Raw genomic sequence first — 19,440 nt, 5'->3', positions numbered from 1 at the left:
AGAAGGATGGTAGGTACATATATTTTAAGTGTGTCTATGTAGATGCTCTGAATAGGGAAATCATGCAGGAAGTGAACACTGAGCAGTGCCAAGAAAAGGCACCTGGAGAGATGTGTGGAGATGTAGACAGGAGCTCAGCATGTCAGGCGTCTTCAGGAATGGGGCTTGTTTCATTTGCTGTTTTCTTCCTTGACCCTTTACATCATTCCTATTAGGATCACAGAAATATTTCATTTTTTTCTTTAAAAATAGCTCCTCCTTCATTTGTTGAATGGCCAGAAAGTTTAACAAGGCCTCGAGCTGGCACTGCTCGATTTGTGTGTCAGGCAGAAGGAATCCCCTCTCCCAAGATGTCATGGTTGAAAAATGGAAGGAAGATACATTCGAACGGTAGAATTAAAATGTACAACAGGTAGGCTGTGTCACTTTGCTACCATTTTATATATGATATAATGGCTTTAGTAATTTTTATGTGAAATGGTTATAATAATATCAAATACTTAAATTATCTTGATAGTTATTAACAAAATGAAACTAAACTAAGAAATTAAGACTTATAACATTATCATGTCATACATGTGCTATGCTAAATACTCATTGGTATTTTATACATGGGTCAAGAAAGTGGTAGATGATAATAAAATGCATGTTACAGAGTTCCCCAAACTCCAGGGTTCTAGTGCTATTAAGCCACCACTAGAGTTAAGTTACCACAAAAAAGCATATTAGCTCCTTGGGGTCTTAGTTCCTTCTTCCACAAGATGAGGAAATTAGAAGAAATAATTCTCTAATAATTTCTCTATAGTTAATGATTTTAAGAATTCATATTTATTAGCATAAATACAAATTATTGTAACATTCTCATTTGCGTTGAACAAAACTTAAAAATTTTTGTTGACCTGAATTCTATGTACACATTATAATATTCTGTAAATTAGATGCTATTCACGTCATATAAATTCTTAATGAGCCAAATTTAAAAAAATAAGTTGTTACCTAAAGCAGAGAGCATTTGAATATCACAAATTCTAATGCAGACTCAAAAATGAGTAATTTTAAGTGATCAATGTAGAATATTTTTCACTAGGACAGATTACATAGTTTTTTTTTTTGTTCTCAGTAACTTTTATTATCTAAAATGAGACTATAAGCCAGACATGGTGGCTCTTGCCAGTAATCCCAGTGCTTTGGGAGGCCAAGGTGGGAAGATCACTTCAGCCTAGGAATTTAAGACCAACCTGGGCAGCACAGTGAGACCTTGTTTCTACAAAAAATTACAAAAAATTTAAAAATTACACATGCCTGGAGTCCCGGCTACTCAGGAGGATGAGGCAAGAGGGCGAGAGGATTATTTGAGCCCAGGAGTTTGAGGCTGCAGTGAGCTGTGATTGTGACACTGCACTTCAGCCTGGGTTACAGAGTGAGACCCCGTCTCTTTAAAACAACAACAACAAAAAGAAAATGACAACAACAAAAACACACCAAAAAATCTTCAGGATTCCACATAGTTGCTGCAGGGTTCTACAAATGCTTGATTTTAATTTGAATTTTAAAATAAAATAAAATGAGAGTATATTTAGCAATAGCTAAACTTTATTTTGAATTCATTCTTAGAATTTTTCATGGAAATAATTTTTTTTCTTTCCCTAGTAAATTGGTAATTAACCAGATTATTCCTGAAGATGATGCTATTTATCAGTGCATGGCTGAGAATAGCCAAGGATCTATTTTATCTAGAGCCAGACTGACTGTAGTGATGTCAGAAGACAGACCCAGTGCTCCCTATAATGTACATGCTGAAACCATGTCAAGCTCAGCCATTCTTTTAGCCTGGGAGAGGCCACTTTATAATTCAGACAAAGTCATTGCCTATTCTGTACACTACATGAAAGCAGAAGGTAAGCAATTTTATTAGTGCTTATTTTTGAGTACTCCTTGCTATCAAGAATTTGTTTTCAGTACGAATAATGCCTTACATAATCCATAAAATATTTTTGAAATTCTGTGGCATTTATCTTCTTTAATAAAATAATCTATCACCTATGTATCTATTGTTTTCTAAATTTCATGTTGTATACTTTGTATATGTAAGTATAGTTTAAGATTTTTCTGTTTAGAAACAGTTACCAGCTAATGCAAAGCATCACTGCCTGCTTAGAAATTGCAAAGTGGTGTACTTACGAATTTCATTCCAGACAAGGTATAAATTCCTTAACTGAGACCTAATATACCAATTTAAGTATGCAGTTACATTAGAACAGTGGTGTGACTGTTTTGTAAAATAATAAACTATGTATATTTATTATTTTTAAGGGAGAAAGTAAACATTGTCAAATTCCCCATGTTTTTGATTTTGTATATTTTAAATATTTTGTATATTTTGAATGTTTTCTGAAATCATATAGAACCCTCTGAAAATTGAACAGGACATTCTTTACTGCTATCTCATCATACAAAAGTAGAAATCAAATGTGTTTTCAAGTTTTTATTCAGAATTATTGATTCTGTTTTGGAGATTTAAATTTTTTTCTTATATTTTACTTTTAGCAAATATCTTAGAGGAAAAAGAGAAGCTATGATAAATCCTAGAAATTTCTTTATTGATTTTTCATAGAAACCATGGTAGAGGCTTAGAAATTTCAGTTCTATACTTAAACAGCCTAGCTTTTATGGAATATACGTTAAAAACAAATTCAAACACCTAAGGATGGGGATATAATAAAATTAGCCATAGAAACAGGTGGTTTGTTGTTGCTGCTGCTATTTGTTTTTTGTACTTTGAAGTAGGGTTTTGAAAAGGAATATTTTGAATGTAAATCAGGGGTCATGGAAGCAAGAAGAATGAAAGTCTGATAACTGAGCATGCTGGAGTATGTTAATTCCCTTTTTAGTGATTTATGAAGGTAAAAGGAATGCTGGTTTTGGTGGGGACCACTCTTGTTCCCTATTATGGTTGTTTCATTAGAGCCTCCACATGTGGCTCAGTGGTCTATTCAGGAATGGAACAAGGCTTTTTAATTTGAACTCAAGGACCTTGTTTGGTAGGTCAGAAATCGTACTATGCAGCTCCTAATTAACAAGCCATTAGCCAGTCTGTTGTGAAATGCCTGTAATCTTGTCTAATTAAAATGCTATCAAGTTAATTCAGAAATGTGGGAAAACTTAATACTGGAATTTGCCTTCTGTTTTGTTTATAAATCCAGTGTGGGGAGAAGGGACTCTGTCCTTAGAGAGATTTGATTAAGTTGACATGCGTTTACTGTGAATTGTTAGCAAAGCACAGTGGCTGCCAGTGCTCTTGTTCCACTTTACAGGTTTGCTCTGTAGGAATTAAATCCTACAAAGACAAATCCTCTTCTATACCTTGTCATGCATATTTGATTAAGAGTTGCTGAGAATTTTTTTCTTTTAAAAAAAAAAACTCACTGTGGGACAAAGCATTTTGAGGCACATTCTGTGACTCCCAGTTTTTTTGCCCTCAGTATTATAAATAAAAGAACAACTTATGTCAGTCAAATTTAATAGAATCTCTAGGGGCAAAATGAGATCTTTTGCAGGACAACTTCTGGTTTGGTTTGTTTTTCTAAAGAGTGGAGCCATTACATTCCCTACTGTCTCTCCATTTATGTTTAAAAGAAAAAGAACCCCATGAGTTGAAGCAAGTAAAGTTTACACTGTTATGAATTACAATATTCTGTTGTGTTAAGCTCTGTTAGGTTACTACTGTACATTGTCTCTGCTGTGGGTTTTGACTAGATGGTAAATTAAGTTTAGAGAAGATGAATTCTTTTCAGTTTGATTTATTCAGGAAAAATGTCCTCTAATAATTTGTAGCAAAATATGGTTACTTTTAGAAAATAAAGACCTTCCTGTTCACATTTTGTAAAGGGGCACAGAAGATAAGAGATTGAGATTAGACCCAAGGACCAGTGTTTCACAGTACAGGAAAATGGTCTTGTTAATTTTATTTTGAATATGTGTCATTTTAAAACATGGATTCTTTAATTTAGGTTTAAATAATGAAGAGTATCAAGTAGTCATCGGAAATGACACAACTCATTATATTATTGATGACTTAGAGCCTGCCAGCAATTATACTTTCTACATTGTAGCATATATGCCAATGGGAGCCAGCCAGATGTCTGACCATGTGACACAGAATACTCTAGAGGATGGTAAGAAAACATGATTCTAGATCATTTCAGTATGAACATTCGTATGTTTTGTCAATTTCAATGAATAAATGTGTTTTAAAGAAAATATCCTCTTTTTGGTTAAAAAACAGGTATGTTAAATTTGCCGTTCAAAATCTCACTCTTGCTTTTTGCCAGTAACATAAGGATAAAGAGCACTTTCGGAATATAAAATTTAGTAATAAAATTCTTATATTCCCATTGTATTTCTTCAGAGGTTACTAGTTTAAATTGTAAATATGTTGCAAACTTTTTTGTACTGAATAGAACAAAATGTGAGTTTTTCTAGGCATGAATAACTGTAATGACTGCCACATATTGAGTGTATGTAGTGACCAGGGCCAGAGGTACTGGACTTCTGAAACTTGGACTTTATATGATTTATCACCTGTCAAAAAATTCTTAGCACTTAGTACCTGTTGATTAAATACAATATGCTTATACTCCTTAAGGGGGAAAATATTACTTGTTCAATTTGTTTCCTAACCATGGGTTGAAAATTGAGTTGTGGTTCTTTTAGGGAAGGTCAGATATTCATATTATTCTTATAATGGTGGGAAATTTCATCCATATTAAGATAGCCCTAGAGAACTGATTATCCTCCTCTGAGTCTTCATATCATATTGTAAAAGGAGGGATCTGTCTTTCCAGAGTCTCTAGAAGACCTTTTTTAGTACCCTGCAATGTGAAAGGGAATGATTTAATACATGCTTAATCAATACTGTTCTCGCTTAGCAAATGTTTTATCCTCAAGCAATGGTCTGCTCTTAGTTTTTAAAATGTTTTTATATAATCTCCAAATCTCCTTTTTTTTCCATTTAGTCCCAGATCTCTTATTATATCTTTATAATGTCACTTATTTAGGTGTTTATAAAATCAGACTTAGAATAAATGAAAAAAGGTTCACTTATGTGGATAATGAATTCCAAATTTTAGTTTTCATTTAAGAGCCTGTTCCACTTTAGAGTGAACTACAGTATATATGATATCTCTAGTTATCTCGTTGCTGTTAACAACCTCTGTTATGCATGTCTAAGGTGAAAAGCAGGCTAATAAAGATAGTTGTTTTGTTTTTTTTGTGTGTGTGAGGTCTGTTCTCCCTCTATATCCTTGAAGAAAGTGAGTCTTAGCATAGCAGGGAAACAGTGTAGAAGGAGCTATTATTATTTTCTTCATTTTGTGTCTGAAGAAACCTAGATACAGAGAGGTTAATTTGGCCAGGATCACAGAGTCGTACGTGATAGAACAAGGATTCAGACACAGAGAAGCTAACTCTAGAACCCGTCTGAACTCTTAGTATTAGACCGCCTGTCACTGTATTTGACTCGTTTTCCTGAAATGCCAGTTTTATTAAAATGTTTGGAGGAAAAACTGTTTCTATATTAAACAACATATGTTGTAATTAGGAATACAAAATTCACATTAATTTTTAAGATGCAACTCTTACACTTCAAAATATTATTTGCTTGGTTATAACTGTAGAATCCTAGGCTTCCCCACCCTTGTATAATTGACTCTCCCTTGTTTCAAAGCCACTTTGGTGGAATTGTTTGAGAAGTATTCTCATATTTTGTATGAATATCAAATATTCTCATATTCGTTCCAAACAACAAAACAGTCACAGCCACAGTGAAGGATATCTTATATTCTTTGTTTCCACACACTTAGCCCTCCCTCGTTATTTTTTTTTCTTTTTTCTGGTTTGTACTCTGTTTCACTGAAAACCTCTGCTAGGGCTGAAAGTATCTCTTCTTTATTACATGTTGCTAATTAAGAGAATTCAGTTACTGGTGTGCTAAGTGGCAATTCGATTCTAAATATTTATAAACAACCTGTTTTCTTCTACGACTAGTTCCCCTGAGACCTCCTGAAATTAGTTTGACAAGTCGAAGTCCCACTGATATTCTCATCTCCTGGCTGCCAATCCCAGCCAAATATCGGCGGGGCCAAGTGGTGCTGTATCGCTTGTCTTTCCGCCTAAGTACTGAGAATTCCATCCAAGTTCTGGAGCTCCCGGGGACCACGCATGAGTACCTTTTGGAAGGCCTGAAACCTGACAGCGTCTACCTGGTTCGGATTACTGCTGCCACCAGAGTGGGGCTGGGAGAGTCATCAGTATGGACTTCACATAGGACGCCCAAAGCTACAAGCGTGAAAGGTGAATTTCTGAAGACTGTTAAGAAAAGATAATACAGTATTTTTACTTTTGAATCAAGCTTTTCTTCTCTTAAGTTATGTTTATATTTTTAAATTTTGTTTTACAAATAAAAATATTCCATAGGTGATGGACTTAATTGAAAAAAATTAAGCTTTTTATTAAGTAGTCACTTTTGCATAGAGTTTATTTGTGTGTAAACTTTTTGGTTGTGCTATTAGTTTGCTTAGCAAATCCCTCATGGACAGATCAGTCCAAATCAAACTGAGTTTCCAAAGTAAGATATTCATAGAGGCCTAATTAATATTATTGCCATATATTTTTAAAATGCTTAGTTCAATAGGAAGACTATAGGACTGCAAAATTCTAGACCCTTCTGTTTTACTAACGTGGAATGTAACATGACTGGTTTTCTTGTTAATTGACTGACAATAGTGCCTGTTCTCTATATCACAGAGGAGTGTGGCCAAAATTAGAAAGTATTTATTGCCTCTTTGAAAAAAAATTAAATATCCAGATATTATTATTTATATATCTGGGTCTTTTTAAGATAGTATTTTATATATTTTAAATTTTGATCTCAAAGTTTAATATTATTATGAAATTTGGGACGTTAGGTTGCAGTATAATTTTTGGATTGAACCTTTTGGTAATTGTTTGCTTAAAACTGAGAGGACTACCCTATTCTGTGTCTTTATGTGGATATTGGGTTGTTTATACATACATTTTCTGATGAATTTTGCTAGCCCCTAAGTCTCCAGAGTTGCATTTGGAGCCTCTGAACTGTACCACCATTTCTGTGAGGTGGCAGCAAGATGTAGAGGACACAGCTGCTATTCAGGGCTACAAGCTGTACTACAAGGAAGAAGGGCAGCAGGAGAATGGGCCTATTTTCTTGGATACCAAGGAACTACTCTATACTCTCAGTGGCTTAGGTGAGTGAATTTGTACTGTGTTTTTCCCTTTTTCCTTCCTCTCTGACAAACTGGGAAGAAAGTTATTGGATATAAAGCAGGAGAACTGACTTAATGCTACAAAGAAAAGATTTAATTTTACTATGTCAGTGTGTATATGCTACTGCTGAAGTCAGTGATTGGTCTTTGACTTACCATTGTGAGTCCAGTGGCAAAATATCAGGCAGCCATTGTATCTTTCTATCTTCGTCCAGCTCTGTGAATCTGCTTTTCTTTGTGGAGTTCACTTCTGGTAGATTGAATTCCTGATCAATTATTGTGAGTGTGCGGCGGATGTAGAATAGCAATTAGAATAGGGATATCACCAAATCATACTCAGTGGTTAAGTTTCACTTAAAATGTGCCTGAGAGTACTGTATAATTGCTATATAATTACGAATTAGGTATAAATAATGGCCTTACATATGACCCATGTAACTGTGAATATTTATGTAGCTCTAACCCAGGAACACTGGAGAAAAAGCACTAAACTTTGTATTTGAGTTCATCAGTGTTCTCTGAAAGACACTGTTTTATTCCCTAGTCTTCCTGTCTTTGTAGAGTGAAAGGAATTTCATGACGTAAACATGTTTAGTAGAAAGTAATGTATATCTAAAATGAATACATGGGCCAGGCGTGGTGGCTCATGCCTGTAATCCCAGCACTTTGGGAGGCCAATGTGGGTGGATCTCTTGAGGTCGGGATTCAAGACCAGCCTGGCCAACATGGTGAAACCCCGTCTCTACTAAAAAAATACAAAAATTAGCTGAGCGTGGTGGCACGCTCCTGTAATCCTGTAATCCTAGCTACTTGGGAGGTTGAGGCGGGAAAATAGCTTGAACCTGGGAGGTGGAGGTTGCAATGAGCCAAGGAAGATCGCACCACTACACTCCAGCCTGGGCGACAGTGCGAGACTCTGTCTCAAAAAAAAGAAAAAAAAATACATGGATATAAACTGATATAAACTCATCAAGGTATAAAATGTACACTTAGCTATTTGTTGCTCACAAGTAGATTTTTACCCTTAAGTACAAAGCAGTCCCTTTGATTATGATGACCAACCTGCTAAATACCTACTGAATTGTTACACTTTCTGGACATACTAGGATTTTGCAAAGCACTCTGGCTTTTCCTTTCACAGACTGCCCTGTGAAGGTGAGGGGAGGTAAAAGGCTCAGCTGTACAGCCATGGGCTTCTCCATGTCCTTCCCTGGCCTCACGGTAGCACAGGCTGTGAGAGCAGCATTAGATTTGAGTCTCTGCACAGTAAGAAGCAGTGGTGGGAGACTGTTTTCAGATGCAGGGACACAGAACTTCATCCTGTGGTTCTATGCAGTTTTCCAGATGGTATTTTGCTTATAATCTCATTACGTTGGTTTTTAATTTAATCTGCATTCAGTTAAATAAGTTTCATTATTGATCTCTGTCACACAGTTTTTTCTTTTCTCTTCTTTGTGTGCACACACACAAAGTGTGTGTGTGTGTGAGATGGAGTTTTACTCTTGTTGCCCAGGCTGGAGTGTAATGGCGCAATCTCAGCTCACCGCAACCTCTGCCTCCAGGTTCAAGCGATTCTCCTGCCTCAGCCTCCCGAGTAGCTGGGATTATAGGCATGCACCACCACGCCCAGCTAATTTTGAATTTTTAGTAGAGACTGGGTTTCTCCATGTTGGTCAGGCTGGTCTTGAACTCCCAACCTCAGGTGATCCACCCATCTCAGCCTCCCAAAGTGTTGGGATTACAGGTGTGAGCCACCGTGCCCAGCCTGTCACATAGTTTTATAAATGAAGACGAGAAATTACATATGTTCCACCTTCCTTAAGCCATTGATACTGAGATGACATTAGCCCAACCTACTGCCACTGAAGCCAGCAACATTTATTCCTAGTCGTGGCTTCTCAGTATTCTGTCCCTTTCCCTACATATTACTGATTCGAGAAAATTTTGCTTAGTTATTATGTAAGAAACATGATTTGGGACAATTGTTGATGAAGAATCATAGATCAAGCTTACTACTTCTAATTTTCTCACTGTTAAAGAAAATATGAATATATAGAAGATACAAAAAATACATTATTAGCATGCTCTTCTTATACATCACAGGGAGCTTATTCTAAATAGGTGACTAATTTATTAGAAAAAAACTTGGGTTGTGAAAAGTTTAGAGAGACATTTTATTAAAACTTTGGCAATTAAAAGCAATTCTTCAAAATTTTCTACAGATACATGTATACATATATATATATACACACGCATGTATGTATTTATTTATTTATAAAGAGGGAGACCCATTGATCTTTGTTGAACTTTTTAAATCATCTCTGAACTGTAGTCAACTTTTAAAACTATAAACCTTTATTTTCTCCTGTGTTTTAAAAAATCATATATTACTGCCCTTGTTTTTATGTTGTAAAATCCACTGTGTATGCTATTTGAGGTAAATCCATTTAAAATCACTTCTAATGCATAAACTGGGAAATTATTTTGTCAATATACTACGTCTATTAAAATAGCTGTATGTTTCCTGACTGTGGAATTATATTGAGTGATTGGACTGATTGCAGTTCAGGATAACAGAGACCTCTTGTAGCTGTAGAGACTTTCTTGTTAGACAGCAGGTTTCGCACCCCTGGAGCTACCAAGTCACGGCTGGAATGACTGACTAGCAGAGATGCAGTTGTGTGGATTCAAGTATTGTGCAGCTGTTGACTGGATCACCTTTCAGGTGCCTTTTAATCTTGAGACCCCTATGGTCTAGTCTTACTTTCCTAGAAGGTCAGTGTTGGGGCCTTGCCAGACTTACAGCAGTCAAATACGTTTAACTCACTAAGCAGGCAAGTGTTAGCAGCTATCCTTTCCTTCTTACTTTTGAATATTGGGAGGGGAGTATGTTCTGTTAACTGGACAACTGACCATCTGTGACCATTTTTAGTGAGAGCATCTGGCAGTAGCTGCCTGTTTAACACAGAGTGATGTGTCTGGAGGGCAGTAGGTTAAGGGAATCCTATCTGTGTCTTGCATGGTGAATACTTGCTTTCACTGAGCTTTTGCACATTAAAGATACTTTAACTGGAGCTAGATTTGCTAAGTAGGCTTGGAAATAAAATTTAAATGCTTCTGTTTGCTGATTCAATGTCAATTTGAGTAACAAACTAGTGTCTCAAAATTTCATTTTCATACTAATCCCCTTTCTGATGCCTTTATACACATCTTTTTATTTTTACTTCTGATACTTAAGTTTTTAATTTAAAAAGTATATTATTGGGACATACTCTCCTTGGTAATACACACAGTTCTTTGTTTCTGGAAGAAAGAAAAAGATGAATGAACTTATGTATTTCAATTCATTTAACAAGCATTTTCAAATATTTTTCTGAGACATAGTACTACATAAAAAGGTGTAACATGTAATCTCTGCTTAAAACAAGAAATATTGAACAAAAGACATTAAATTGACGATTTTTCCAATATCTGCACAAATTTTTAATGAACTACATTTAATTATACTTAGTAATGAAAGTTATTTTAGAACTTTTTACTCTAAAACCTCAAAGCTCAGTTCCCTAGATGTACAGTTTTTTTAAAGTAGCTAAAAAGATTATTGTGTCTTTCGTAGTATAAATATTGGCAGAGTGATGGAAATATTTTGATGTTAGCTTGTTTGATTTTAATGACTTTAAAATATAGTTTGATTTTAATTAAAACTGGTTTACTTCGGTGGTGGGGCTGGAAAAAAGCATTAGACTTGTGATTTAATACATATGTGTGATTTGTTCTAAGTGGTGATTTGAGACTTTGTATCTTTGTGGTGATTAATTTCACTTCGATTTTTTCCCCTAGGTACTTTCAATGTTTAGCTCAGTTGTAAGTAGGATTTTTAAATACTTGTTATATTCATCTCACAATAAACTGAAGCAAAATTAGTAACATACTTGTGTTCCCTGATGATTGATTGAAATGATATGTTCCTCTTTTTTCATGTTTGTTTCAGAAATTGGCTTTAAATTCTGAAGTTAGCTAATAATTACAAAGGAACTGTTTTCACAAGCTGTCAAAAACTGGTCTGAATTATTAAGCCTTTATTTGAAAGAATGAAAAGGGGCAGATTTTTATGTAGTACTGTTGTTAGTTTAACATTTAGGACACTGATGTTAGATCATCTTTAGCTTTTATTTTGCCAAAGAACTTGAGCTTGTTAATTATTTTATTTAATTTTACAGTAAGCATGATTAGTGTGAGCATGAGATTTTACACCAATTATAAATGAATAATTAAAATAATAAACTCTACACTACAGCATTTTATTTATTTATTTGAGACGTAGTCTCATTGTCACCCAGCCTGGAGTGCAGTGGTGCCATCTCGGCTCACTGCAACCTCTGCCTCCCAGGCTCAGGCAATCCTCCCACCTCAGCCAGGTCCTGAGTGGCTGGGACCACAGGCATGCGCCACTACGCCGGGCTAATTTTTGGTATTTTTGGTAGAGATGGGGTTTCATTCTGTTGCCCAAGCTGGTCTTGAACTCCTGGACTCAAGCCATCCACCTACCTCAGCCTCCCAAAGTGCCAGGATGATAGGCGTGAGCCACCATGCCCAGCCTGATTCATTCTGTCAAACAGTCACAAAATAAATTCATTTAATTGAACTCAGTAAACTTCTTTAAAGAAATACTTTTGGAAACTACTTGCCTTGTAGGCTAGAAAACTAACTGACGAAAGTGTGAGTACAAATTATAACAGAAGAGAATATTTAAAAACTATCGTATTTCACTTTCTTCACTATTAAATATTTTTAAGTTACTCTTTCTTTTGTTATGTTTAATATGTTATTATTCCAAAATATGTTGAAACCAACATAGACTTTTTTGTTAATTTGCCAATAGATCAGAAATTTTTGAATGTTTCATTCTCTGCAGTATCTTAAAATGCCAAATATGATTGATACTCAACTCAAATTTTAGAACTTGATATTTGAAAAATTTAGAAACCAATACTTCAAAAGAAATGAAGCATTTACTTCTAAAAAAAATTCTGCTACTAAAAAAATACTATTACATTAAGATAGTAAAAAACAAAAGATTTTTCATTTGCCAATTTGCAGCTACCTCTAATTAAAAATAAAGTGTTTACAGATTGATGAAACTGTAAGAGTGATGTAAGAATTACAGTGCATTATCTGTTTTTTTTTCTTAAATTATCTGTCTTAAATGAAAGGTCTCCTGCCATTGTAAAATACTTTGGGTGTTCTCTGGATGAATTAGAGGTATATCTCCTCTTTACATTTGGAAAAATATTGCCCAGATTTTAAGTCTCAACTCTTCTGGGAAACCTCTTGTGACTCTAAATGGTGTCAGTCATTCCATGGTACATCATTTACAATGTTCTATTATAGAAATCACATGGCACTGATGGTAAAAGAAAAACATCAGTCAAATAAGTTTTTTGTCTGTTGCCTGGATTTGACTTCAAATTTCACAACTTATTAACAAATTAAATCCGAGCTGTTCACCTAATCTTTTAGGTAGGGATAATGGTATTGATTTTAGAATGTTAGGGAGATTAAATGAAATAATGCACATAAAAGTTAGCATAGTGCCTGGGAAAATTGCATTATAAGTTCTCAACAAATGTTAGTTGTTTTTGTTGTTAAAATTGTTATCCTTCCAGGAGAGCAATGTATTTAGAAATTGAGCCTGTATTTAAAAATAGTGTCTGTATGTTTTAAAAATATTTTTTCAAGTAATTTACCGTGATCACTAGATTTGAAAGCTAATGTGTCTTGAGCCTTAAAATGTATATGGATTACCCACAGATCTTGTTAAAACACAGATTCTAATATTCAGTAGGTTTGGGTGGGGCCTGAAATTTTTGCATTTCTGCCCACTTTGAGAAGTAAAGATCTAGACCAGGAGTAAGCAAACTTTTTCTGTAATGGGACAGACCATAAATATTTTAGGCTTTATGGGTGTTATGGACCCAATGTTTGTGTCTTCCCAAAATGTATATGTTAAAGCCTTCACCCTAAATGTGACTCTGTTTGGAGATAGAGCCTGTGAAAAGATAGATGATGAAGGTTAAATGAGGTCATAAGAGTGAGGTTCTAATCCAGTAAGGCTGATGCCCTTATAAGAAGAAGAAATGCCAGAGCCTGCTCTCTACCATGTGAGGATGTAGCAAAAGCCCGGTTACCTGTGAGCCAGGAAGAAAGCCCTCACCAAAAACTGAATCCTTCCAGAGCGTGATGTTGGACTTCCCAGCCTCTAGAACTGAGAGAAAACAAATTTCAATTGTTTAAACCACTCAGTCTGTGGCATTTTGTTATGACAGCCTGAGCAAGACTGTTACAGTGGGCCATATAGTCTCTTTCACAAGTATTCAGCTCTGCTACTGCAGCACAGAAGCAGCCTTGGAAAATACATAAATGCATGTGTGTGGTTATGCTCCAGTAAAACTTCATTTGTGGACACTGAAGTATGAATTTCATATAATTTTGACGTGTCACAAAATAGTATTCTTTAAAACATTTTGTTCAGGCTGGGTATAGTGAAATATAATCTCATGTCTGTAATCCCAGCACTCTGGGAGGCCGATGTGGGTGGATCACATGAAGTCAGGAGTTCGAGAACAGCCTGGCCAGCCTGGCCAACATGGCATAACCCTGTCTCTACTAAAATTACAAAAATTAGCCGGGGGTGATGGTGCATGCCTGTAATCCCAGCTAGTCAGAAGGCTGAAGCAGGAGAATTGCTTCAACCTGGAAGCCAGATTCAACCTGGAAGCCAGTGAACCAAGATTCCACCGCTGTACTCCAGCCTGGGTGACAGAGCAAGACTTTGTCTCAAAAAGAAAAAAGAAAAATTTTTTTAAGTACTGAAAAATTAAAAAAAAAAACACACAACATTTTTAGCTGACAGTTATATCAAGGGCACCAGGCCACATTACTAGAATTTGGAAGTTCTAGATATAGACTGTGTATAGTTCTTGCTTCTCAAAGTGCAGTCCCAGGACCAGCAGCATAATCTGGGAGTTTATTGAAATGCTGAATTTCAGGCCTCCCCTCTACCTATTGTGTTAACACGTAAGGGTAAGGAATTTTGACATTAGGTTTATGCCTTTCTTCTTCTTTTTTTTTTTTTTTTTTTTTGAGACGGAGTCTTGCTCTGTAGCCCAGGCTGGAGTGCAGGGGCGCATTCTCAGCTCACTGCAAGCTCCACCTCCTGGGTTCACGCCATTCTCCTGCCTCAGCCTCCCAAGTAGCTGGGACTACAGGCATCCGCCACCATGCCCGGCTAATTTTTTTGTATTTTTTTAGTACAGACGGGGTTTCACCATGTTAGCCAGGATGGTCTCGATCTCCTGACTTCGTGATCCGCCTGCCTGGGCCTCCCAAAGTGCTGGGATTACAGGCGTGAGCCACTGCACCCGGCCAACCTGCAATTTTAACTTCTGTGATACCTCACGTAACTCCTCATGAAGACATTGTCTAGGAGATAGTGTCAGTTAGAAATGCAAAACTTCTGCTAGGTGCAGTGGCTCACACCTATAATCCCAGCACTTTGAGAGGCTGAGGCAGGAGAATTGCCTGAATCAAGAAGTTTGAGACCAGCCTGGGCAAGATGGTGAGACTCCATCTCTACAAAAAATCAAAAAGTTAGCTGGACATGGTGGTACATGCCTATGATCGCAGCTACACAGGAGGCTGAGGCGGGAGAATCAGTTGAGTCCAGGAGGTCGAGGTAGCAGTGAGCCGTTTGCATCACTGCCCTCCAGCCATGGTGAGGTAGGGCCTGTGAGACTCTGTCTCAAAACAACAACAACAAAAATTATTTCTAAATTTAGATTAGAACTTTACATACATATATATAACTATATAAAGCTACTTAGTTTAAAAACATAAGGTTGTTATCTGTACCAATTTAATTACCATATCTTGTTTTATAAATTTTTATATTAAAGTTTATTCATCTTGGTCAGGCGCAGTGGCTCACATGTGTAATCCCAGCACTTTGGGAGGTCGAGGCGGGTGGATCACCTGAGGTCAGGAGTTCAAGACCAGCCTGGCCAACATGGTGAAACCCCATCTCTACTAAAAATAACAAAAATTAGCTAGGTGTTGTGGCAGATGCCTGTAATCCCAGCTGTCCGGAAGGCTGGGGCAGGAGAATCGCTTGAACCCGGGTGGCGGAGGTTGCAGTAAGCCGAGATTGCGCCATTGCACTCCAGCCTGGGTAACAAGAGCGAAACTCTGTCTCAAAAAACAAAAACACCTCCCCCCCGCCAAAACAAAACAAAACAAAACAAAAAAACTGTACACAAATGTATAGCTCTCTTCACAGTTGCCAAAACCTGAAAACAACCTGAATGTCCTTCATCAGGTGAACAGATAAACTGCAGTACATCTGTACAGTTGGAATACTCCTCAGCAGTAAAAAGCAGCAAACTATATTGCTGCTTGCAACAATTCATGGATGAATATCAATGTCATTATGCTGAGTGAAAGAGGCCAGTCTTAAAAGGTTACATTCTGTATGACTTCATTCATAAGACACTCTTGAAAAGTGAAAACTGGGGCCAAGCGTCATGGCTCACGCCTGTAATCCCAGCACTTTGGGAGGCCGAGGTGGGTGGATCCCCTGAGGTCAGGAGATCAAGACCAGTCAGGCCAACATGGTGAAACCCTGTGTCTACTAAAAATACAAAAATTAGCCAGACGTGGTGGCTGGCACCTGTAATCCCAGCTGCTCAGGAGGCTGAGGCGGGAGAATCACTTGAACCCGGGAGGCAGAGGTTACAGTGAGCTGAGATAGCACCATTGCACTCCAGGCAGGGAAATGAGAGCAAAACTTTGTCTCCCCACCAAAAAAAAAAAGAAAAGAAAAGTGAAAACCATATGGATGGAAAACAGATCAGTGATTGCCATGATTAGAGATGGGGGCAAGACTTGACTACACGAAGGCAGCATTGGGAGCTTCTGGATGTGATGAAATTGTTCTTTTTCTGGTTGTGGTGGTTGCACAAATCTATACATGCATTAAATAGGACCATACAACAACAAAAAAAATAAGTTTCAGTATATGTTAATTTTTAAATTAAATCAGAAGACTGAGGGTTTTGAGATCAGATGACCAGGGTTTGATCCCAGCTCTCCAGCCTGCTAAGAGTGTGATATTGGTAAAGTCACTTGACCTCCATGAACCTTAGTTTCCCCTAGACATTTAGATTGCTCAGGATTTAATGTGGAACCCACAGGACAGCGGGTTGGTACATAGTAAGTGCTCAATAACTGTTATCTGTAAATATGATTAAGGAGAGGAAGAAATTAGAATGATGCTCAAGTGTTCTAAGGGATGGTACTTTTACTCTGGAGTAGGGCTTTCAGAAGTAAGACCAGGATTGGGGAAGTAGGAGATATTGAGTTCACTTTTTATCATATTGGGTTGGAAAGGTTAGTGTCCCAGTGGAGATGTCTATAGCAGCTTAATATATGGGTTTAGATTTCAGAAGAACTGAGATGGCAAATTATTGTTGTGCGGTTGGAAGTTAAGGCTGTGGGCCAGCGTCTCTCTGGCTTAGCTACTTTGAAAGAAATTATCAGACTTCATCAGAAGAAACTAGTCAGCATAATTGTAAAACAAAGGAAGTTAGGTCACTTTTAGGAAAGAGAGGCACATCCAGCAAATCTCATTGAAATTTCCCTTACTATGTGAAACTTCAAACTTTCTCATTTTTCTGAGATGTATCTCTCAGTGGAGTCCCTTTTAAAAAAAAATCTTCAAAGACTTTCAGAAACTGAAATCTTTCAATATAGATAAGGTCATATTTATATTTGATCTTAGTTTGATGAAATTCTAAACATCTATCAGTCTCTCTTACTTGCCACGAAAGATGGAGGAATTTTTAATAAGAAAGAAGCAAAGGAGATCAGGCTGCCATATTATGGGAAGAATATAGATGACATTCCAAATGGAACCTCCTAGCAAGTTACAGAAGATATTTTGCTTTCTTCAATATTTGAAAACCTTTTTTAAACTTTTTTTTGTAACCCAGTTGAATGCAGTAGCACAAACTATCATGATTTGCATTTCTGCCTCTTAAATTCAGAGGATTGCAAACAATATTAAAATAACAGTGCTGCCGGAGAGAAGAAATACCTTTTACTTGCGTGCTGTGTATAGCACTGTATCGGAGTTGTATTAATGCCACCCTATGGGATGTTATAGATCACTTTATTTCATACTTAAATCATTTTGGAGAAAGAAGAAAGACAGCAATATATGCCTATACTTCTTAAACATTTTTTTCACCATCTTTAAGAAAGTTCAACTTTCCAAAAAATTTCAAACACAAATAATTGGGAACAGAATTTTGATTTTTTTTCCTGGACCTTTATATCCTTAGCCTTGAATAGTCATCACCTTTCGAAATGCTCTAAAACATGGAGGGCTCTGTGAAAAACATCTGTCTTGTTATTGAGGTGAAAATGTGAACAAAATGATACACAGCTACTCTTCTTTTTTTTTTTTTTTCTTTAAGTATTAAGCAAGGTTTCTTTTTCTTCCGAGAATAAAACTGGTGCATTTGCCTAAATGGTCATCACTTTTGTAGGTTTGAAGTTGTTTTACTGCTTTAGCAGCTGTGTGGCAAGTTTTCTAGCAGACAATGGTGGTGGGGAGGCGGGATCAGTTGCATCTGGTTTCTCTTTGTAGAATGAGTGAAAAGTTGATATTTAGTGGTGGTCTTGAGAAAGCAGTTCATGTGGAGAGGAGTAACTTTTTTTAGTACCTAAATTAGCTTGCTGTGATTCATATGCATGCGTTTTGTCTTCCTGCTTAAAAAAGAAAAGAAAGAAAGAGTAAAGAAAATTGTCTACCCTGAAACTACATAGCACAGATAACCCTTTGACCTTTGGCACTGGGTAAAGATTTACAGTACTTGTGGAGCCTCACTCCACATGCCTGACTGAAAACTCTAAATAAAGTAAGGCCCCTGTGGAGATGGAGAAAATAAGCAGGATATGAGGAAGTTCCATTATTTCATGTGGCTGTGTTGCTGCTGTTGTTGTTTTAATCAGTTTATAAGGTGAAATACCAGTTGGGATGCATTTCCAGTTTAGGGGTTCCGATGTCAGTTAAGTTTGTGCTCTGATTTTGGAAGAGTTGGAGTCGAGGTTACCCTGGGCATAGTGTCCTTTTCTGTCTCTCTTGTACTCAGGGAATATCCCCTCCTGCTGGCTCCCTCAAATTAAATTCACATTTGAAATATCTGGATGGTTGTTTATTTGTTTGTTTTAGGGAAAGCAAGACAAAACCTTTTTTTTGTTTGTTTGTTTTTAAGAAATGGGCATGATCAAAAGATAGGGGAAAGTGGAATCCCCTATCACTTTATGTGTTAAGAAATTAAATTTTTCTTCAGATTTAAAACATAAAAAACACGAGAACAAAATTAGTTCCCCGTTGTCTCCAGAAAAATTGGTTTAAGTCTGCTCCAAATGGCACATCAAATTGAGACCTTTGAAGAAATTTTCATAATTTATTACATAACGATACTCAGATCCTCAGATCTATTTAATACTTAATAGCTTTCTACTGACTATGTATCTCTTTTAAAATAAGTCAGTATTTTTATAGCACTTTGTATTTATATCTTGAGGTTTACCTACTAAATTTATTTTACTGCTTTATTTTTCATTTCCTTTTTATATGTGCTAATGAAACCTCAAATAAAAGTTTCCTTGGTCTTAGGAAGATGCACCTAGTTATAGACAGGCTGTTGATTGTCTTGTAGGCCCAAACTTTCAAGTGGTATTTTTACAAATGAAGAAAAAGCTTCAGTAAACTTTTCATTCTCCTATTTTTAAGAGTCTGTAAGCATGGTAAAATGCTTGACGGGAATTGCAAAGAGCATCTCCTTAGAGAAGGAAGAACTCTTGTAGAAAATTAAATCAATACTGTCCATTAATCATACTGCACGTCAGCCCTCAGACCACTCTGGAAGTTTCTGGTGAATGTAAAGAATCTTTAGATGTGTGAGGTCCTTAAAGATCTAAGTTAAACGAGAGGGGGGTTTTTTAAAAAAAACCATTAGCACATGAAAGAAACTTCAGGGTGGATAGAAAAAAACATTTGCTGCATAGCAGTAAT

The 19,440-nt window shown here is 36.5% G+C and overlaps 1 protein-coding gene across 1 annotated transcript in view; it reads left to right on the top strand.

Moving 5' to 3' along the window:
- The window catches only part of PRTG (protogenin), a 131,344-nt gene that overhangs the window by 63,893 nt on the left and 48,011 nt on the right, over positions 1 to 19,440 (top strand). Inside the window, exons 7-11 of the mRNA XM_054451972.2 lie at positions 253 to 412; positions 1,651 to 1,898; positions 4,011 to 4,175; positions 6,046 to 6,351; positions 7,095 to 7,283. Coding sequence (XP_054307947.1) covers positions 253 to 412; positions 1,651 to 1,898; positions 4,011 to 4,175; positions 6,046 to 6,351; positions 7,095 to 7,283 — 1,068 coding nt within the window. The remainder of the gene's footprint in view (positions 1 to 252; positions 413 to 1,650; positions 1,899 to 4,010; positions 4,176 to 6,045; positions 6,352 to 7,094; positions 7,284 to 19,440) is intronic.

The sequence above is a fragment of the Pongo pygmaeus genome, chromosome 16 (assembly GCF_028885625.2).
Source record: "Pongo pygmaeus isolate AG05252 chromosome 16, NHGRI_mPonPyg2-v2.0_pri, whole genome shotgun sequence".
Classification (NCBI taxonomy): Eukaryota; Metazoa; Chordata; class Mammalia; order Primates; family Hominidae; genus Pongo; species Pongo pygmaeus.
This window is presented reverse-complemented; position numbering and strand designations above follow the sequence as displayed.